Source organism: Haliotis asinina, chromosome 12 (assembly GCF_037392515.1).
Source record: "Haliotis asinina isolate JCU_RB_2024 chromosome 12, JCU_Hal_asi_v2, whole genome shotgun sequence".
Taxonomy (NCBI): Eukaryota; Metazoa; Mollusca; class Gastropoda; order Lepetellida; family Haliotidae; genus Haliotis; species Haliotis asinina.
Window position 1 is genome coordinate 42,081,973 of NC_090291.1, and position 23,045 is coordinate 42,105,017.

The 23,045-nt window shown below is 42.6% G+C and overlaps 1 protein-coding gene across 1 annotated transcript; it reads left to right on the forward strand.

Moving 5' to 3' along the window:
• The first annotated feature begins 1,384 nt into the window (after positions 1-1,384).
• LOC137257517 (regulator of G-protein signaling protein-like) lies at positions 1,385-22,300 on the forward strand. The gene is made up of 21 exons (XM_067794843.1): positions 1,385-1,406; positions 2,384-2,469; positions 3,418-3,495; positions 3,910-4,051; positions 5,123-5,383; positions 6,105-6,313; positions 6,710-6,938; positions 8,452-9,143; positions 9,839-9,901; positions 10,163-10,412; positions 10,995-11,096; positions 11,973-12,153; positions 12,910-13,103; positions 14,357-14,474; positions 15,937-16,075; positions 16,413-16,539; positions 17,185-17,335; positions 18,801-18,930; positions 20,812-20,936; positions 21,052-21,206; positions 21,825-22,300. Exons 1-21 carry the CDS (start codon positions 1,385-1,387, stop codon positions 22,298-22,300), a joined length of 3,930 nt encoding a protein of 1,309 aa, XP_067650944.1.
• The last annotated feature ends 745 nt before the right edge of the window (positions 22,301-23,045 follow it).

The following is a 23,045-nucleotide window of genomic DNA, read 5'->3' on the forward strand; positions in this document are numbered from 1 at the left end:
CACCATGCTAAAGGAATTCTCGGCACTGCATATTTTGATCAACATGCTGCCAGTCGATGAATGACCAACAGAAAATCAAACGAATTATGTGATTGTAGGTAAGGTGATTCCTGACTAATGTGCAAATGATGACTTGGAACTTAAATTAAATTCTTGAAAATTATTTAAGCTACACTAAATTGACATGTAAGTCTATGGAAATTAAGTCAAGTGTCGAATACTTTTGCACAGGGCTGTACATTATCCTAAACTAAAGGCGCCATTCAAGAATTTACAAAGTCTGTGAGACGCAACATCCCGCTTACAGAACTACTGAACATTGTAAACCAAAAGTCACTGTGTTCTGTAATCAGAGTGGTTGAAAAACATGATCAAATGGTATTAGATTCCCGGAGACTGCAAGACTATTCACTGCGTATTGACCTCGCAAACAATTGTTTTGTTGAGTCATTAACAGTGGTGACGTCATTCAAATCACATTATGACGTAAAGTCGGAATGACGTCACAAATTAGCAACTCCAGACGCTACCATGGGAACCAGCTGAAACGGCCTGCTGATGGCACTTCACTGCTGTACCCGTACTCGATGTAAACGAGTGCAGACAGTAAAACCCTTTGGTTTACTTTTGTGTTTACAATGTCGATAAAACATGATGGCCAATTTCCGGGTGTTATTGAGTATTTGAAGCACGGGAATGTTTCATTTGAAACCTCCGGCTTCAAATACTCAATAACACCCTGAAATTGGCCAACACATGATGTTTATCTCCTAACTGTCGTCCCAATATATACGACGTCCAAAAACCTGTGATCCGAGGATACACAATGTTCGAAGCCGCATGTACCGCACGGAGTGTTCAAAATCAGAAGCAACAACAAACGAAAAGTACATTATTATGACAATGATTAGCGAAACGGCATCACTTTCTATAACACTGTTATTGTACTTGGGTTTCGTTTTTTGTCAGTTGATCAATAAACACCTTCATGATGATTGGGGCATGGAGGCAACTTTCACTGATATTTCCAGACATGTCCACCGTCTTGCCTCATTGTCTTCTTCGCACCATATAGCGCCACAACGTCATATCTGCTGTAGACGTGTTGATACCATGAAACGAATTATCATGAGATATCATAAGATTGATATGGGGCCGTTTCCGAAAACATTCTTTTCGCTTCATCTATGTTCAGGTTAAATTCTCTGTCTTTAGGTTGAACACATTTTAGTCATTCTGTTTGTGACGTAGAGCTATTATGATGTTCTTTGCCTATGACGCATCCCTTTATTCTTCACATTATGACGTCATAACATTTTCGATGACATCACTTAACTACAACCCATGCTATAACAAGATGGCGGATACGTGACTTCTGATAAACATGCCGGTCTCCGTGGATGAAGGTACGTACTGATAGTTACAAGGTATATTGGATTCTGGGATAAAGAGAATAATAGTTTGTAAGGATATGTCTCCGTACTCTAACTACTTATATAACCTGACAAAAATAGGCCATTCCTTGTTTTGTAAGTCGCCAAAGACTTACGTGTGGTCTAAATTATGTTGGGCAGATTGCGCTTTATGGGTCCCCAGAAGTTAGGGTTAGTGTTCCCGCTTGCATTTGTATGGTTTAATCTGAATAACCCTAAAACTTGATTTCAATAAATAAACGAACATAGCGTAATCAAATATTACTCGAAAATCGAAGTTCCATACTATCGTAGAGGCCGATAAATTGTTTCTGAAGGACCTGTGAATTATCCTTATCAATATGGCCGAAAGTATTTTGTGTTCAAATAGCAGGATTTTAATACACTGATTTATACTTAAACCTTATGAAAACATCGAACCACCAACATAGTAAATGTATTTCAGTAGGTTTCACTTTTGCTTTTGATATTTGAACTGGCGAAGAAGCTTCGCTTGTCAGTTATTATGTGATATCATTTGCTTGGATTGTGTTGTATCTATTATGATACACTCTAAATGATTAATATGATACACATTCTAAATAATTCCATTTTAGCTATTTTAGAAAACATGGAGAGAAGAGAAAATATAGCAATAAAACAATTCAGGAACGTTTATTTTCCCCTGTAACAATACGGAATTCCTATTGCAAAACATAATTTTAAAACAGTATTGACTCGTGAAGATCCGGTCTTAGAACTCGTCTTCAGCGTATCATGCTTGTCACTATAACATGATCCGGTGCTCATGTTGGCTTACTTGGATGGCACATGTCATTATACCCCAGTTGACGACAGCCAAAAAGAATTCATGCAGAGTAACGGACAAAATATTAATAATCCTCAGCGAAAACTGTCTGTCGAGTGTAGGTTCTATAAAGGTAAATAACTAGTTGTGATTCTACTTCCAGCTGAGCTCCCGTCTTTAGATGAGTTTGATTTGCTGCTAGAAGACAAGGCCTTCGTCGACCATTTCAATGTGTTCCTGTCTCTACCCGTGAGTACCTCGACATGTATATCCGTATAGCCCACCGGACTAGGTATGAAATAGGCCCAAGTCACTCAGAGCGTGTTAGATTAGGTGGGTGGGTCGATTCCTTGTCGTCCTACCCTGTGAATGTTGCTCATGATATCAATCACTTGTTTGTCGGACCAATCATTTGACTATATATGGGGCGTGATCATGTAGTTCATCAACATGTGTCTGACCACGACGTTAACCCCATGGATGCCAGACGGACATATAAGTCCTTCCTTTTCAATTCTCACATTGAAGTCTGATAATGTTTAAAAAAAAATATGACGCACACACATTTACTTCATGGTTTTTTAATTCTGTGGGGAATTCCGTTTCTCGATACCATATCTACTATCAACTCAGACAAAGCTAAAGTGCTTAAAAGTAACATTAGTTTCAAAATAGGCTTCATCGTAAATGGCGACATTTCTGACGCAACACGAAATCGCGATTCACAGCGTCAATTACTGTATGTTTTGAAATGCTAAAATCGGACATAGTGCTGAATTTCAAAAATAGCATATTGATGATCACTGATATCACGTTTTCATGAAATCACTGAATCACCTGAGAAAAAACCCAAAAAACTTGTTGAAAATGCGTGGGGCATGCGTCCCAGTTAGGTAGGTAGTTAGTTAGTTAGTTAGTTAGTTAGTTAGTTAGTTAGTTAGTTGACCCAATTTAGAATCCGGGGAGAGTAGGTTACAGATTGATCGTTGGTAAGATAAACAAACTCCCAAGAAACAAAACAGTCGAAGAGGAATTGTCTTCTCGTAACCGTATAGTTTCCTGTAATTTTGTTTTCTGCGAATACATGTTAGTCTAATAATCCTTGCATACAAAACATTATAATAAGTGTGGATACACATGTATTCGTTATATGTGAACGTATTGGTGACTCCTATGTGTTGATGTTCCACGGTGCAGGTGTTCGGGCAACAAGCCATCTATAGCTTCAGGGAAAAAGAGTTCGAGTTTGACCCCCCAATCCGCCGCCGTCGATACGTAAGTGATTAAAACACGATGTTTTGTCAGATGTTTGATAGGCATTTAGTAGTGGGCAGGGGAATACTCTTCTGGGCTAATGCTTGCAACATTAGCCCAGAAACATCCTTTGTAAATAATAAAGTTGCACATCCATAGCAAGTGTCCTGCATTATGCTGTGTTGTTTTCGGCTTGACAGTCAAATGGGCCAAGGTTCTGTCCCTTTCGCGGTGCCAGCGTCCCGCGAACCCATGATTCGACAATAAAATATTGTCATCCGATTGCTGACCTCACCATACCTCTAGGCTTTAACAACTGAACCTGCAAAGGGATAGGGCGTATCAGAGGCCGATGCTGATATCGAGTTCACCATATATTTTCAAATCATAAACACCTCCACAGATTTCTAATATCTTTTCCTCTGTGGTCCCCAGTTCATCCACCGACGGTCCGTGATCAACTGGTTGCGAGAGGAGCGGTTCCCCTACTTCCGGAAGACCCGCTTGTACGCGGAGTACCTGCTGTGTACACGACTCAGGGAGGTTGGATTTCACGTGCAGGACGCACACGGAAAAGGTCGAGTAGGCCTCTTCAAACTGATGATTTAATAACAAATAATCAATCATCAACCCCAGCATGGTTTAGAAATAAAATAGCCATACCCTAGATACCTTTCCTACTGGTTAACACATATAAGATGATCCACGACCTGACAAATGACCCCAATTTGCATACTTGGGAACGCCCCACAGAACGATCCACTTGAAACAAGAGGGAGACAGGTTATCTGATAAATATCGAGAAGTTCATTTTCCCCGTGCGTTTCACGCATGAATTGTTATAGCACACTCGATTTGGGAACAGGTACAATCCCAACGAATTGAATCAACACAATATACTGAGCAAATATGTTTAGGACCACCGATCCATTTCACGAAGCAAATGACATTTTCCTGGGGTTTTTTTAACAAAATTGTTGAATATCTAAAATGCTTGTCAATGCCCCAATCATCTATTTGTCTTCGTCTTAACTAAAGGTTAGCGTGGAATATCAGTATCTTATGCCTGAAATTGCAGTCTTATCATTTGAAGGAATATGCGGTGTTGATTTCATGTCACGGTTAGCATGTATTGCACGTGCAAAATCGTCAAGCTACCTGTAGCAGCCAAATGTACTCGCCCAATTCGTTGTACCGCTTCTCTTGTCACAAATGCGTTTAGTGCGCAGGATCATCTAATATGTGTCTAGCAGTAAGACTCTCGCAGTTGATCATTTAACAAATGAGATCATTTTTTATGAAAAAAACCCCTCTTCTTGATAAAATATTAAACCATAACTTGGACATATTTTAGACACATAAACTTGCATATAGTTTTACACACTTGCATACTTGTTTATACCGCCGCTATTTCGCTGGAATATAGTTGAGTGCGGAGTAAAACTATCTCGCTAAGTTAGTCTAGTAACAGTTTTGATGGCAAATAGATGTCTAAAAATGGGCTTTACACGTGGTACCCACATCGAAAACCGACCCTGCTTTTACGGTGTGAAGAGTGAACGCTTTAAGCGCTGCACTGCATTACCTCCCACTTATAAAAAGACAACGTAATTCTGACGCTTTTTCTGAAACACAATCTCACTTTCAGATCAGCCGGAGACACCCGAGGTGACGCGAGTGTTCACGGTGAACCTTTTGAGTCACATGGTAGGGACGCAGCTCTTCCGCCAGTCTATGAGCGGCACCAATGGCGAGAGAGTCTACAACTGCTGGTTAGACATTGAAATCTTGAAGCGAACCACCGACCCCATTCGTCGACGACGACAGTTTCAACGAATCAATAGGTTGTACATCGCCGACGGTGGACCACAGGATCTAAATGGAAACAAGAAAAATCTCGCTCTTTATGGTACAAAGTGACCAAATCATATAAATCAAGATATATGGAAATAATATTATTTTATTTATTTATTTTTTTTTATAGAATATACCACACATTTAGGTCCATTGACATACACAGGACGGCAAAATGAACGATTCATTGTAGCTGACATTACACGTTTGATCTTCTTGGAAAATATAAGGGATCTTCAATAGACAAAATGCACTGGCACTTTGGCACACTCTTCAGCAATACTTGTACATAGTTTTGTTTATTTAACAAACACAAAAAGAGACGGAAAACAACACAGTCACCAACATTTCGCAAACTACACAACTGCTGATGGTTGTCTTACACATGTTAAATTTGAAAATCAATAAATTTCTTTTTCGGTACAAAGTTACAGTTCACACATGGTTTTGGCCCCAGTCTTCATTGAACCAACGTATGTTTAAACAACATTATTCAACCATAGATCGTGTTATTTTACCAGATTTATATTAATAACAATAAATTTCACATTTGAGTCTAAATCCAAAATTTGCCCGAACGCGTTGCTCATAAGTTCGTTTCAACAACGAACTTCAGTTCACTTTGAAATATCTCACAATCACTGATTTGCTGGATGTTTGAGGGCAGTTCAAATTTATCAACAGGAATTGCAGGAAAACAATGTCTGTACCGTTCCTTTTGCCCTGCAGTAACCAGGTATGCCATTTGGATTTTATTAAAGTAATTATTTTTTCAGGGAAACTCAATTTTGAAATTTTGGACAAGAACATTACTGAGCTCATTGGAACGCTGTCGAGGTTGCCGTTCTCTGACGATGTGTTTTCCATTGACGCTGAGGACGCCCTAGTGGCGCTTCAAGGTCACCTCCTGGAACTACTAAAAGGGTACTGGGTCCCTCGGCACGTGCTGCACGTGCTCAACACAACCAGCGTGGAAGTCCTGAAGGTGGGCAATCTGTTATGTAGAGTCACTGAGTGGAGCTATCTTTGCTTCGAACATTATTTGAACCAAGAACCAGGCAGTCGGTTCGAAGTTAGGTCATGCTGAAGATCCTATCTGGATTAGGAGGCTATAATGGGTGCACACACAGAATGTTTCAATACTGCGCAAAACCCAACTCAGTCACAAATATGAGTAGGTTGTTTTGAAAGTTTTGGTATAGTTTTGCCTGTCCATGAATGCTAATCAGGGTGAATTAGGGATATGGAACTATGGTTATCGGATCTTGACACGACCACGGGGCGTAACTCCGCATGTCAAGACCACCGGCAGATTGTTTGATACTAATATATTCAATGATTCTTACCTAGCTCTGTAGAACCAAACGGAATTTGTTTTCAGCCGCTCTTCAGCAGGTGTGAGGGTGAAGATTTAAGTTTTGACGAGGTGGACAGAATGGTCAGATGCCGCAGGATGTTCCCCAAGTTTGTCCTCGCTCAACCAGAAGGTGTCCCCACGGAGGTGTTCGCGTCAGTCACAGAAAAGGACGACCCCCGCTTGCCGCCACCCTCACCGGACTTTAGCGAGCCCAGAGAAGTAAAACCAGAGGACCTACTAATGCTTTGGGGAGGTGAGCATGTGAAGGACATGAAGAAAAACAGTCTAGTTTGCAAGACCAGCAACATGTTAGTACAACATCAGTTTCGCCGGTGGGTAAACTCTGTCTATGCTCAACCAGAAGTTGTCCGCCGTCAACTACCCTTTCTTTCAAACTCCGGCGCAGCGATGGCTTAGCACAACATCGCTGCCACTGGCTAGTTTGCTCATCACGTGACCAGACATTTCTCTTGTTTGTAAACGAATGGAAAACCATGGAATTGGCAGGATCCAGACATCAGACAACATGCTTAGTTCTACAAAGGCAGAATGTAACTTACATTCTTCTGTAAGGTAAAAAAGTACTGTAATGTTCTGGATACAGTGTAGTTAAAGAAGCTTTGATGAAATATTCATTTACAACATTCAGAACACAGCTGCTTGGTTCAATCCAAGGTTCAGCCTCCAGTTGATAAATCGGACGACACCAACTGCCAGTACGGTCCTTTTTCAACAACCCGTACACTTGATTTGTTTACATGGACAACTACTACAGTTATTGTTTTTGTGAATATCTTAGTTTGTATGTATTGACGGAAGCTACATACCTCATTCAGTCTAAAAATATACGATACGTCACGTGAGTTCAATTGATAATGGTGTAAATACGTCGAGAGGAATCGACTTCTCGTCTTTTTCGATTCTGCGGCTACAGACGTGTCAAGAAATGCTTCAATTGTCATATATAATGTTGCATGGTCAACTCACATAGGGGTTGAAATCCACGACCATTCAGCTTATCAGACAAGTCGATTCCATAAACATTTGTTACTAAGAAATATCCAAACATTTTAAAGTTTGGGACTCACTCTCTTCTCTTCTCTGTCTATTTGGGAAAGGGTAGCTGACGACGGCCAACATCCGGTTGAGCACAGGCAGAGTTTTCCCCCTGTGAGTGTTGCTGTGTCAACACCCAGTCACCTTGTTATTTTGGTTGAGACGAATTTTGGATTTAAGATCATTGGATTTTAGCTATTACTTATGTTACATCTTTTGCCTTGTGTGGGGTTGGGTTAGGGTAGCCTTGTGGTTAAGGCGTTCGCTCGTTACGCCGAAAACCCTGGTTCGATTCCCTACATGGGTTCAATGTGTGAAACTCATTTTGTTCTCTGGCGTCCCCCGCTGTGCTATTGCCGGAATATCGCTTATTAATACGTTCCGATTCTTTCTATCACATAAACTGCAGTGTCTTCAAATTTGGTTACAGCCTACATAGGGGATTATGCAGACACCAGTCGATTTGGGTAAAGCTAACCTTGTGTTGAAGGTCACCGTGACACTTTGACCACTTTCAGAACTTATGTAAACGCGATATCTCATTGCACCCAGTGTCTTCAGTTATGTTGACAGGAGTCTTTTATGTGACCAAAAAATAACAAGTAGTAAATATGTTAAAAATATTTCTTCTTAGCGGTGGGGGACATTGCCACATTAGTGGCAAACATTTGTTTGTACATACATTAAATATAATGATAACTTGTATACAGGAGCACCCATAAAACCTCCTGAAGAGACCACTACCGAAGTAGAGAGCTACTCTGTGTCCAGACCTTGGTCAGCGGTATCCTGGGCAGATGACGATGACGGCAACGGCACTGTCACCCCAGATAGTCCATGCAGGGAGTGGACCTCACCCTCACGCGGAGACGACTTCGACAACAGCACGAGAACTCCGTCAGGGTCGTCTGTGTCGAATCTGCTACGGGAAACATCGAGCATTGAGATGTCGGACAACAGTCTCAGTCGAATGGTTCTGTCCAGCATAACCCCAAAGAAACTGGGGAACATGTCGCTTCTTCTTAAGACCTATGTTTTAGGGCGGAGGGATCACAGGACAAACCCTCCGCGTGTGAGTAATCGCATCCTGTGCGCGCTTGTTTCAGACAACCTCGCTGGGTTTCCGTTCTTGCAGTTTCTTCAGAGGAAGAATCTGATTCTCGACATTAACTACCTCAACTTCTGGGAAGACGTGAGGAGTTATTTGAGGACGGACGACAAGCTGGACAGCCACGGTAACAGCAGTAGGAAGGTCATGGCAAGGAAGCTGGCGGAACGATACCTTTTGTCATCTGATGATGAAGCTATTTTCTCAGAGGGGCTCAAAATGGCGTTGTTGGACACTCTCTCGCGTGGAGATGACGAGTCGCTGTTGTTTTCCGCACACGACATCGTTTCCAGTGTAAGTAGTCATGTATGATCAAATGGTTCTTGTCTGATCAGTGAAATCCGGATTAGAATTTACTATCTATGCTTGTAACGGGCGACTAAGGGAATCGGGTGGTCAGATGACTTGGTTGACAGTGACAGATGTGAGTTCCGTAGATCGATGCCAGATCGACGCCATATTGCAGGGATGTTGCCGAGTTCAGCGTTAAACAATGAAAAGCCAAAGCAAAAGTCAAATGGTTGTGTTATAGGAAGATGACAATTGGTTAACGCAACATGGTCAGTGAATTAAATCTCGAACTGCCGAAATTCTTCCCGTGGTCAGTTTACGGTAGTCGTAAAAAACGTTTGCCAGTGAGTTTGGTTTGACGTCGCTTTCATCATTATTTCATATATGTAATTGCTTAAAGTTTAAGAGCATGCCGTACAAATTAAAAACTACCGAAGTTTGATGCTGACAGCTCTTGGCTCATTCGGGATAGGAACTCACAATCTGTGGAACTCTTCAGTCTTTACGGCTAATTGAAACAGCGTTATCCACCACCCGTGTTCCCTGTTTACTCTCATATATTTCTTTGAAACATGGTTAAAATAACGTCCTCCATGAAAGTAATCCCTGTTCTCCCTTAGTTTGTTATCGTCGTATAGTGAACTCCAACAGGTGCGCGAGACACCGGAACTGAAGCAAACAGATAATATATCTTTCAGAGTCTCAATATTTCATGGAAGAAGTATGCTAAGATTGATAGACGGAAGTTCGTCAGAGCCGCGGTAGGTACGAACAGAACTATAAGACTCTTCCCGAAATGTGCATCGTTGCTTAAAAATAAATTAATATTTATGGGGTATTAGACGGGAGAATTTACATATTATTGTTAAGCGATGTAAATTGTCTGACCCAAATTCGCTTAATTACAGAAAGCCGTCATGAAGCAGGAATACTGCAACATTAAATAAATAAATAAATAATAAATAAGGGATTGTACCATAAAACAACATTCTGTGTCAGATGGTGACGTCCATCTGTTCCAGTGCGGCAAACGGTTCATGCTGTTTGTGAATAGCCTTCAGTCACCTGTGCCACGAGTTCGGGTTCCAACTGGGGACACAGACCCTCTGTACTTTGCGGACGCACGTCAACGTGTTCAGGGTAAAGTGGACAGCGAATGCAGCTCTGACTCATCCTCCCCCCTGCCCCCATACGACAACGTCTACGTGAAACCCCTCGGCGAAGAACACAGGACAAAGGCATTGGAACAAACGGTTATTTCATCAGTAGACGGTTAGTGATTGTCAAATGAGGACTGTATTCTTCAAGCATTGCTTCTAGGTTAATCTGCATGTTGCGGCACTACTGTCTCACGGTTCATTCCACGATCCGTTTATCCAGAACAATGATCGAGAAAGAAATCGCTTTCAAATACGGCTAACAGGAAAGCGATAAAACGAGGCAGGATACTTCTTGTTCCATCGCTTTTTCCTTTCGTGAACTTGAAGATTAGAAAGCGATATCCCCTCTCGGTCAAGTGGTTGACATCATGAGCACCGATCAAGTGCCTGGTAATGTCATGACCTGAACAAGATGATCATGGCGCTGGTACCGTCAGTCAAATAAGGGGCAGTGGGGTGGCCTAGTGGTTAAAGCGATCGCTCGTCACATCCATTGGGTTCTATTCCCCAAAATGGGTACAATGTTTGAAGCCCTTTTCTAGTGTCCCCCGCTATGATTTTAATGGAATATTGATAAAAGCAACCTAAAACCATACTCACTCACTCAGTCGAACAATTTAGTTTTGAACTTTTGTCATTATGGGGAATTAAACCGCGAACATAGATTTAAAGTATTTCAATCTCCCGATCACAGGTTACACGATGAATCCCACGTGCACGGTGGCGGATCTTGTATACACCGTCAACAGCAACTTCGGCAGTCTCGACCTCGGCCCAGCCGACATCGTCAGACAAGGTAGGACTTCACCGGTTCTTAGTGCCCCTGTGAAATGCTTATGTCCCAAAACTGTGTTTAAACATATGGATACGAAAATACGTGAGTGAGTGAGTGAGCGAACTGGGTTTAAAATTTCTTTAAACAGTTTTGCAATGAAGAGAGAACATCCAATCATTACCCATGGAAACCAAACGCAAGTAGATTGAGTGAGTGAGTTCAGTTTTACGCCGCACTCGACAATATTCCAGCTATATGGTGGCGGTTGGTAAATAATCGAGTCTGAAACAGACATTCCAGTGATCAACAGCATGACCATTAATCTGCGTAATTATGAACCAATGACGTGTCAACCAAGTGAGCGTGCCTGACCACTCGACCCCGTTAGTCGCCTCTTACGACAAGCATAGTCGTCTTTTGTGTCAAGCATGGGTTGCAGAAGACCAATTCTACCCAGGATCTTCACGGGTCAAATGCAAGTGGAGTTTACTACTGGTATAACGAATTCGAAGGGATCACTACTTTTAATGTATTATAACCGTATTTCGTTGTACGAATTTGAACTGAAATAACATCAAGTGGCCGGGACCATGATAGAACACAGTTCGTCATATCCGTCAGTTCGTTATAAACGTTAACGGTAACCGCTTTAGTTGGTAAATGTCTCGAATTAGCCTCGTCATAGATAATTTAACTCTTTGTATCCATGTGAAACTGCAGCATGGTTTTAAGTGATACTGCACGCACGCACGCACGCACGCACGCACGCACGCACGCAAGCACTCTTACACTCTTGATTTTGTCGCCGCGAGCGCTGGGGTAGCTCTCTGGTTAAAGCGTTTGCTCGTCACACCGAAGACCCACTCGCTCACACACCTCACCTCGCTATGTTGTCAGACCACCTGAGGCGTTTGCTGCATCCGGGGAAGATCAACATCAGTACCATCCAAGTGTCCAAGAAGGTCTTACTGCCTAAGATCAGCATCTCGACGTCCGACAACGTCCATACTGGCCCGAGGGGTAACAGACTGGTCATCAGAAGGAATGGCGTCATACTCAACATGCCATTTAAACCAAGGTACATTTTACTGACCAATCAAACTTCTTCCTTCTAAATCTAAACATTTTGAACAAACTTCTGATCAAGCAGGTTGACAAAGTTTTCAATTCCAGAATATCTCAAACCGATGTTAGTTATGTTGGCCTGTACATATGTGAGTGAGTTTAGTTTTGTGCCGCATTCACCACTATTCTAGCTCTATGGCGGCTGTCAATAAATAATCGAGATAACCCAGTGATCAGCAGCATGAGAATCGATTTGTGCAGTTGGGTTACGATTACTTGTGTCAGCCAGGTCAAAGAGCCTAACCACCTGATCCTGTTAGTTGCCTCTCTATTTATATGTCAAGACTAGAGTGAGTGAGTGAGTTGGACTAAAGGCCGCTTTGAACAGTATTCTGGTCATATGGCTTCTCACCTGAATGTGAGTGGAAGGTGTGAGACGTTTACCACGTTGGTGAAAGCTACGAGCACCGGATTCGAACCCACGAACATGGTGCCTTACGTGGCAAAGTGATTGAAAGTATGAGCATCGGTTTCACGCCAGGCCAGGGTACGATGACACGGAATCCCTTGTTTAACAAGCAGAGCACGACTCGTGGAGATCCGGGTTAGAATGGATCTTCAGTAACCTGTGCTTGTCTAAAGAGGCGACTAACGGGATGAATGGTCAGGATCGCTGACTTGGTTGACAAGCTTGAAAATCTAGGGCCCGAGTGAATGTCCACCAAGTTAACGTTCGAACGCCGTGCCCATGTTTCTGTGACATTTCCAGGTCGTTCTTGGAGGTTCTCACCAACAGCAACCATTATGAGTTCTTCAAGCGGTTCCTGGCTGCTCGGAAGGTGACGGTTCCACTGCAGTTCTGGCGCGCCGTGGAGGATCTGAAGGAAACCGGGAACTACAAAGCCAGACAAATGAAAACCAACCACATCTTCAGGAGATTCTTTGGCAAGCAGGCCAAATATGGTACGTAGGTATACATTTAACGCAATTAATTAAATGTGCTTGTTTCGTTTTACGCCGCACTCCAGCTATATTCGAGCTATATGGCGGCAGTCTGTAAATAATCGAGTCTGGACCAGACAATCCAGTGATCAACAACATGAGCATCGATCTGCGCAATTGGGAACCGATGACATGGTGTCAACCAAGGCAGCGAGCCTGACCACCCGATCCCGTTAGTCGCCTCTTACGACAAGCATAGTCGCCTTTATGGCAAGCATGGGTTGCTGAAGGCCTGTTCTACCCCGGATCTTCACGGGTCATGTATTTGTGTGAAAGAGTGAACGCGGTGGCTTAGACCAGTGGCTGAAGCGTTCACTCATGACACCGAAGCCCCGGGTTCCATTTCAAATATTGGTACAGTAAGTTCGTTTCTGGTGTCCCCTAACTGGAAATTGCTGGAATATTATGAAAGGTGTAAAAACTCAAAGCTCACTAAAGTGTCCTCGTGCTTTAACTGTAGTAGCTAAGGACAAGGCTATACATTATTACTGGCAAACAAGGATAGGTTGTGCACCGACCTGACAAGTGAGTCAGCATTAGCATGTATAAGTGCCGCCCACTGGCTCTTGTCATTGTGAGTGAAGTGGCGTCAGGTTAGGTGCGATGGGTCAAGCGCATGGCCTGTTTCAGAAAACTCTTACGCGCGAAATCAATTTCTTCGTCATGCACTGCACGTACACTAGCTTATATCTGCACAAACCAAATGGGTTTGCTCATTGCCGTGCACTGCCTACTTCTCGTAAACGCGTTCTCTGCACCGGTCCAACTTGTCCTTGTTTGTATACATGGGGGTAGATCGAACTGTGTTTCTTAACTTACAGGACAAAATATCATTTTAATAATAAATATATCATTACTGAAGAAAATATTCATTGTCACCAACCCCTTTGAGTGTATGAGTGAGTGAGTGGGACTTATACTCTGGTATTCGAAGTAGCATTGAAAAGGGTATTCAGCCCATAGGCTTAGCATGAACATGGACTTTGTACGAAATGTGGCACGCATTTGGTTTGTCGCAGACAGGACAGGATCATTCAGCCCTACAGGAAATGTAGCCTCAAAACCATTCAGAAATGTACTTCGACGTCAATCGTCCCGTAGCGGACTTTCAGCGCCGTTGGATTCATAACAACCATTTACATATGCTAAAAAGGGAGGGATAAACATTCAGAATCGAACAAATACGTTCACGTACTTATTTCGTTCTATGACAGGCTTGAACCTAGACTGCACTGACGAGGTCATCAAACAGATCCCTTATATGGAAAACGTCACAGCCGGCATGATGGTGTGCGCGCAGGCTAGCATCTTCCGGATGATGGAACGGAAGTGGTAAGCACACTCCCACCCAGAGTTCCACGCGGCAAACCATAGCACCTTTACCATAGGCCAGAACGATGTGACGATTCGTCATATCTTACACAATCCATTCAATATAATGTACATATTTTGTAAGTGTTTTTTATATTTGATGTATCTAAACATCTAATTAGACATCATTGTTAAATGTTTTCAGTCTCACTGAGAAAATATCCAAAAACGTGTAACACTATTTCAATTTGCGTAACGATCCCTTATTACATGGGTTGTACGGCTCCACGTGCTGTCATCGAAGGCTTCTGGAGAGCAAACGATGCAGCCGGTTTAAAATAAAAAAATATGTATTGTGGTAAACCTTATTGTCGCAGCTGTACAAGAATACTTACGTAACAGTGTAGAACAATGGGAAACCCGCTCCGAATCGCTTGCGTTATGTCAGTCTATGCTTATTTATGAATATGTGCGATTGTTTACAAACAAGAGAAAAGTCTGGTCATGTGATATGCAAATTAGCCTGTGGCAGTGATGTCATCGCTGCGCTGGACGCTGGAGTCTGCATGGTAGGTTGGAAGAAGATCAGTCTGGGCGGAGGAATTGTAAGACTTGGTAGATCCACAAAGCGCTCTTGGCGTAATCCAGTGATAAACTATAGAGTTTAGAGACGCTTTGTGGATCATTGAGAACTACATAATATAGATAAAACAGGATGATCATTAAAAAGTATACCGATCATATTTTCAAATGCCTATGGAACACAATTCTCCTCCTGGGCCGTCTTGTTTGCTTGTCTGGTCAGAAGAATAGAGGCAAGAATAGGCTTGGTCGCCCAGATTCTTGTAAAAACACCTAACATGGTTTATTTGTGGTTTAAAGTCGCTCTCAGCAATATTCCTGCTATTTGGCGGCGGTCGGTGAATAATCGACTCCGTACAAGACAATCCATTAGAATGAAGATTTTATGGATATCAACTTCTTTATATGAGAACACAACGTTTCGGAGTTAATGCTTACTCAGGTGATGAGGGAGTAAGCATTAACTCCGAAACGTTGTGTTCTCATATAAAGAAGTTGATATCCATAAAATCTTCATTCTTATGTATTTCACTTCTAAATGCCCTTCAAAGACTTGAAGACAATCCATTGATCAACATCATGAACATCGATATAAGCATTTTCGGATACGATGACATCAACCAGGTCAGCTATAGCCTCACCACCCGATCCCGTAGTCGTATCTTACTACCAGCGTAGGTTGCCGACGACCGGTTTAACCCGCATTTTCATGAGAAGTATAACACTCGGACGTGGATTAGGACTCTAAGTGGCCGCTGGTCATGACTAGATTACGCGAGTTGTTTATCGTCCTCCAATGGCTTGGTGCACAAACTGCTGTTCGCTAGGATCGTAGCCAAGTTAATTTCATCAAACTGCTGCGATGCTCGTATACACTTAACTATTCATTTATTCACGGAAGGTTCCCGGGATATTTGGAGACGTTCCCAATAGATTCAGAGCTTCGGGAATCAGCGCCCTCTATGATCGAAGTCTCGCAGCAAGACATCTCGCCACTGATGATGGAATGGAAGCCCAGGAAGAAGCCGCAGAGAAAAACGGTAGGACAGCAGTCATCAGACAGCCACCACACCGAGTGGAACATGTTTCCGATAGTTGCAGAGGGCAACTGCATTGTTGGTTACTGTGATGACAAGACGGTGGGGTGGCCTCCTGGCAAAATCGTTCCCTTGTTATGCTTAAAACCTACATAGATACAATTTCATGTGCAAAGCGTACGCTTCTGGTGTCCTACGTATACGCCATGATATTGCTGAAACATTGCTGAAAACCATGCAAAACCTTACTCGCATTTCTTTCTTCTCGTATATACTCACGTGTCATAGTCTACTTTTATTGTTTTGTTGAATAAAAAGTTGGAAATATTTTGTCTTCCAGTTTCATCTGTGGCTTGGCTTCGTGTCTGTTATTCGTGACTTCATGCGGAGCATGCGCAACCAGATAGAGGTCCAGCTGTTCGAGATCTACTTGAAGAGAGAACTGGACAGGCTTTCTTCTGCTGAGAGTGAGTACATCCCGGCACTGGGTGAACAATACACTATCTTTAGGTGTATACCTCTGCACGTGTGTGTGTTTTCATTAGTGTATGAATGTATTGTGTTCCCATGGAGACACCGGTTAGAATGGATCGTCAGCATCACAGGCGCTCGTGTCATTGCGAGGATTAATGATTTTATTTTTTAAATATGAAAATCTAGATATGTTTTACTGTGAAGAATTTCAAGTCGGGGCCGTCTCATTTTCATATTTTAAACCAAAAAATTTTTAATCCTCGCAGTGACACGAGCAATGGTGGTCAGTATCCCATGTTTGACGTAAGACACCAATGTGATCGGATGGTTAGACTCGCTGGCTTGGTTGACATGTCATCGTATCCGATGTCGTATATCGATGCTCATGCTGTTTATCGTTGGATTGTCTGGTCCAGACTGGAATATTGCTGAGTGCAGGGTTAGACAACCAAACCAAACCAAACTATTCACTGGCATACCACACATTTATAGGAATTGATTATTTTATATGCCATGCGCAGTGGACCTCATGAGGTTATAACTCACCTGGATTCTCTGGGTGCCTTGTTTGACAAAGGTGAAAACCAAGTCCAGCAAAAATGGACAAAAAATTAATCTGAGGAATCCGGCTTTTGCAGAGCTGATGGAAACACGTGAGGTAAACCCTCGGGGCCGTGACCTGAACTTCGACTCCCCCTTGTCCACCATGACCCGGGTCGTCCTCCGCAACAAGGTCGTCGTCATCAACAAGCTGCCCAGAGACCTTCAGTTCTGGCAAGAGGTCAACCTGTACGTTTCCATAGAAACCCCATTAAGTGTTGTTGAATTTCAAGATTTTAGTTCTCCTTGGTAGTTGACCAAGTAGGTTTCCATGGACCCCGCGTTCAGGTCTGGATGGAAATGAACAGATAGTTAATGGTCTAAAGCGAGGCAGTTCGGGATGCAGAGTTGCGTCTTTAGAGTTTGAAACTCGGTTCCCCACGATTATGTTTCTAGGTTTGCCAGCTCCACTGGATTTCAGCAAAGACCTGTATCAGTACGTAGTGCTTTCTTCTCGCACCGAACCGACATAACAGAATTCCTACTAGTTTTCAAAAACACATGGTGACATCTAACCCGCAGTTAATCATGTCATGTTAAGAAGCACAGGCAAATTGTAGTGCAAAAGAGTGTTGTGCAACAGAGAAAAATGACCAGTCTTCCTATGTGCGAGCGAAGATTGGCAAAGTATTTTAAAAAAATACAATATCGCCGCCATCTGAGGTTGACACCATTTCCTGACATGCCTGCGCTCTCAAATTTCGAACCTTATATTTAATAATTACACACGTAAAATATGTTTCATTCAACAATTTAAGCTCCACTCGTGGGTTATCAAATTGTTCTTCGCTTCCAATACCCCTTCCAGCTTCCGGTTCCAAGGTTTGCTAAGTTTGCCAGTCCGCTTAGTGAGTTGGGTTGTACACCCATTGAATAGGGTCTTAGTAATATCATGGCCGGTGCATGTTCGCTTAGCGATTAACGGAATCATTCAAGTTGTATAGTCTGCCAGCACATTTTCCATTTTTCGTACTGTGGGGTCGATGTCCTAGAGGTTGAAACTTCAGCTGATCACGCAGAAGACCCGGGTTTGATTCTCTACAGGAGTTTAGTTTGTGAAGCCCATTTGTGGTGTACCCTGCAATATTATTGGAATATTGCTAAAAACGGACTACATTAACACTGTATTGTCTTTTATGCCTAATTGAATATGTTTCTGAATGGTTTTCTTTGCTTTGACGTTGTGCGTATCGAATATTATTTACAGTGCATGTTTAGTCAGGTTTCTGGTAGGGTCTGTCAATTGAAACATCCTTCCACGGCAACAGTTGACGAGATGTACAGTAGTAACAATGTCTTCGGATACAAAGTCATCTGTGTCTGTACTCATGACTGTACTCTGATAATTTGTAGGTAGAACGTAGCATAATAGCTAATGTGTTCGTTCGTTTCGCCGTGAAGTCTCGTGTTCGATTCCCAGCATGCTGCTAAGTGTGCAACCCCGATGTTGGTGTGCTATTCGTACTGGAGGCATTAACCCAGCTAGTTGTGTCCGAGAGTTAGTGGAATATTACGCCACTTTTAGCAAAATCCGTGCGGGGGGAGCACCCGATATGGGATTCACACAATGTACCCATGTGGGAATCGAACCCGGGGCTTATGCGTGACGACAGGACGCTTTAACCACTCTCACTGTGACTGTACTCGTCCTCAGCTTCAGGCAACAGGTGGACAGTGTAGTCCAGTCCGGCTGTTACACCAAGGAGGACAACGATACGCTTCTGGAAAAGGTTGAGGCTATCGTCACCTGCTTCCTGGCGTCAGACGTTCCGCCTCGCGTGCAGGTGGGGGATAATGCAGATTAGTACCCACGTGGTACTTCGTAAAGGTGTTTCATATGTGTCGTAACACCTTCGAGTGATTTGATTGGCTAATACGTGAACTTTGACATTACTGGTACTACATTCATCACCCATTCCATTCATGATTTTCATTCAAGTTTTCACACCTGAGCATGTAATTTGTAAAACGAAAACACGTCTATGGAATTAGATAAAATTTATTTCATTTATTGTGGTTACAAGCATTATTTTCAAATCTATGAGTTTCAAGTTTCTGTAATAAAAACGAAAATAAAACAATCTATAAAAATATGTAAACAAATACGTCCAGTAGCCCTCTCATGAGTGTAAACAAATATGGCGTCGCCCGTAAAAGTGATTGATTTCGTCAAAATTGACGGACAATTGGTTGGAAGAGTTGTGAATGTTATCAAGAGATTGAATACTTTCTGCGTGTATGTTGTCAGGACTGCACAGTAACACACAACATCAAAGGACGAGCGGCGCTCTTGTATCTCTATCACTGCCACTGTGCCTCCCGCGCAAACATATTGTCACTGCCATGCCTCCCGTGGTTTCTTATGTAGGGGGCGAAAGCACTTCCCAGAATCTGAACACATTAGACTTGAAATCGTCTTCGTTCGAGGTTGTAGGCTGTGTTTTCAGACCCAATTTTCGTTGGAGTCTTCAACATAAACATCGAATCTCGACAAGTGGGAATTCCAAGCTGAGATGAGAAGGCGTCACTGGCATCCTGCGCATGGCGTCGCCGAATTATTTAAAGTAACTCGTCCTCCGATGAAGAACATTATGCTCAACGATTTGAGACATACAGTTCCCTGTTATTCACATTCATCTTTGCGGTTGAGTTTGGCGCTCCTAATTAAATGCTTCCCAGAATCTTCTTCTTAGGGAACACTTCTCAACATGACGACTAGCCCGACAGTGATGGCCGACTGACGTTCAGGCTAGATTTAGGTCACGTAGTCAAGTTCAAAATATTTACACTTCGCAAGCGTTTTGATGAATTACATTATTGCTTTTGAAAACAAATCCTCAACTGGAAAGAATTACATTTTACTAACGACTTGATTCTGTCTTAATTTATTTATTTTCTTGTGATTTGGCGCCGTATAGGAAATACATTGCCTCTACGCAGCGTACGTTTTCCTGGAGTGAAGCGGTTGACATTCCAGTCACCAATATGATGTATTAATCCGCGTTACATGGTTCTATTTAGGAAAGCAAAACATTGCTTTATTTTAACGATATTTTCACTTTTTAGAACGTGGGTAATAAATAGGATACAAAACTCGCTCCCCTTTCATATCAAGTTTACGTCCCTCGCTAAAGCTCGTGACAAACCCAAATTATTTCACTCGGGACATAAACTTGATATGAAAGGGGAAGCTCGTTTAATATCCTATAATTTCGTCCAAAATTTATAACTTACAATGTCTACCATTCTTCAAAATACTTATTCTAGTCTGATAAACTACGGGCGATAGGTAAAAGACGCTTTTTGTTATATATCCTTATGGTTCATTTAAAATTGAAAAATCAAGTGTATTCGAATGACAGAAAAGGGATTACGTTTTTACCCAGGTGCGATATTCATAAAGAACTTAAGTTTGAAAAATCTTAATTTCTTTATGAATATCGCGCCAGCTTAGAAATAATTCTTGTGGTATGAGGCGGTAAGGCTGACTGACTTGTTTGACACGTTTCATCGTAACCCAATTGTGCATTTCTATGCTCACGATTTTGGTAACTGGATTCGCTGGTCCAGATTTGATTATTTACCAATCGAAGCCATATAGGTGTAATACTGAGTGCGGCGTTAGACAACAGACACTCCCTCACTCGGTGTTTTCTCTATTTCAGGTGAACATACCCAACGACCTTGCCGCTTCCATCACTGCCAGTATCGCCATTGCTGGGCCTCAGAGAGGCCTCTTCCACGAGGCGTGCGTTCTGCTCTTCCCCATCCTGTACCACTTCTGGAAAAAGTAAGTCCATATACAGCGACAGGCCCGTCACCAACAGCTGCCTTCGGGAGTTGGTGCATATAACAGGTTTTCCTCAGAGTTGCTTGACACAATATGTTTCCTCTGTATGATACAGGTTTTCCGTAGAGTGGCTGGAAAAGGTTGACGCCCATGAGATGTTGCGTCGGATTGAAGAAGAGGAAATGAGAGAAGAATATTCCAGCCCCCACCATGGCCACGCCACCAAAATCGACTACACCAAAGCCACGGTGAAGGACTACAAAATACAAGGTGAGAGTCAATGGGGGTCCATGCGACGTACTGGTTAACTATACTCTCAAGCCATGCATCGGCTATGTGCAAACACACTTCAGTCATGTCTTCAGGCTGTATTGCAGTTCCAGATCAAGGTAAGGGCAGCCTAATGGTTCACTCGTCACGTCAAGAACCGGGTTTGATTCCAAACGTGCATACAGTGTGTGAAGCCCATTTCTGTGGCTTTAGCCGGGATATTGCTGGACTATTGCTAAATGTGGCGTAAATCATACTCGCCCACAGACTATAGGTCAAGGTTCCACGTATGAGGGAATTGGACAGATCCTTGATCCGATTGTGAGCATTTATAGTTTATTTTGTAGGAAAATCATCTGGCTTTCGATCCGTTCGCCTCGACGGGGCCTTAACAATATTTTACACGGTGACATGTAACTTTGATCGAGGAGGGGTAGGTTTCTACGTTACATTCCTTTCCTTTTATATAGTACTAGGATAGGGTCTATACACCTATCTGCCCATCGAACGCCGTTTTTAAGCGGTACAAAGCTACTCCACCGCCCAACAACAAACACACATTGTGAGATATATGGATAATGTTGTAAACATTCACTGTAGCTCACCTTTTTCCAACAGCTCACGATGATGAATCAATGCGGATCCACTTTTCCATTTCCCACGGGATTCGTGTCATGATACCCAAACCAAAGGGACACTTTCGACCTGAACGCAAGTTCGAGGATGAGTCAGCAATCGGAGACGCCTCAGTCTCGCCACCGAAGCTCGGCCAGTTTCCCAGCCACCACTCTGGAAGAAACATCCCAACAGAGACCAGTAAACGTCGCAGCTCAATCAGGGATACTGGCAGCATTGGTAAGGAGAAAGACGGCAGCAGGTCGTCCGCTGAACGGGAATCTCCACGCGTGGATGTCGGAAAGATGAAAGCTCGGAGATTGAGTCTCCTGGTGGAGAGTCTGAATGTTCAGCATGGCCAACCTACTAGTACCAGTCCTCCACGGGGGTCGAGGTTTGGCAGACCCATGAAGACAATCCTTGATGTTGTAAATGTGGCAAGGACGTTAGGACCAGATGAGCAAGAGTCTTTCTTGTAGCTGAATCCACTGCAATATCATCATATAGTCTACCAATATGTGCTAAATGTTAGTGAAATGTCAATATACTTTAATCATGTAATTCTAATTTTAAGGAAATTACACATTTAACAGATTTTGATAACCATAAATGTTATACATTTTGTCGAACTGAACATATTTATAATAAACACCAAAAGATGTGTTTGAGGTTTGTGCTGTATTTCAATTTGGTGTCGCAAATCGGTCGGTCGTATGTTGTTCCTGGGTCCGTTCTACAAAGAGTCTTCGGGCAAAGGTGAACGGATCCAATGTTTCTACCACAGGCTTACGATCATCATAACTTGATCGTAACTTTCGTATCTTAAGAGACGTACAAGATCGTAGTGCTAAGTTTGTTTACAGGATTTTGAAAGGCGGGATGTTTGTCACTCATAGATCACATGGGAGTTGCGGTTACCTTAGCGCTAAGATAGTCGTAAGCTGATATTAATGTAAATCGAGGATACTAATCGACCTTCCGTGTAATGCCATTTTTATTAAACGCGTTGAAAGTGATTTGGTATCTAACCAGCTTTTGCTCGTTTGATATTAAATCTTTCACGAGTTAAATAAAAATATTATTTCACGGATGCGAGTTTGTTTCTGTTTCTGTTTATTACTCTCCAACACCACAGTCTACTTAAGGATTGACTGTGTATTTCTTTCGTTGCATTGAAGTATGAAACTAAAAACCAATGTGCAAACTTTTGTAAGAATCCGCTAC

Bases quoted from the DNA above. Each gene is read 5' to 3' on its own strand.
- LOC137257517 (XM_067794843.1), top strand. From the start codon at position 1,385: ATGCCGGTCTCCGTGGATGAAG. The intron at 17,336-18,800 runs GTACGTTTCCAT...ACTCGTCCTCAG, and splicing joins TTCTGGCAAGAGGTCAACCT to CTTCAGGCAACAGGTGGACA. The intron at 18,931-20,811 runs GTGGGGGATAAT...TCTCTATTTCAG, and splicing joins ACGTTCCGCCTCGCGTGCAG to GTGAACATACCCAACGACCT.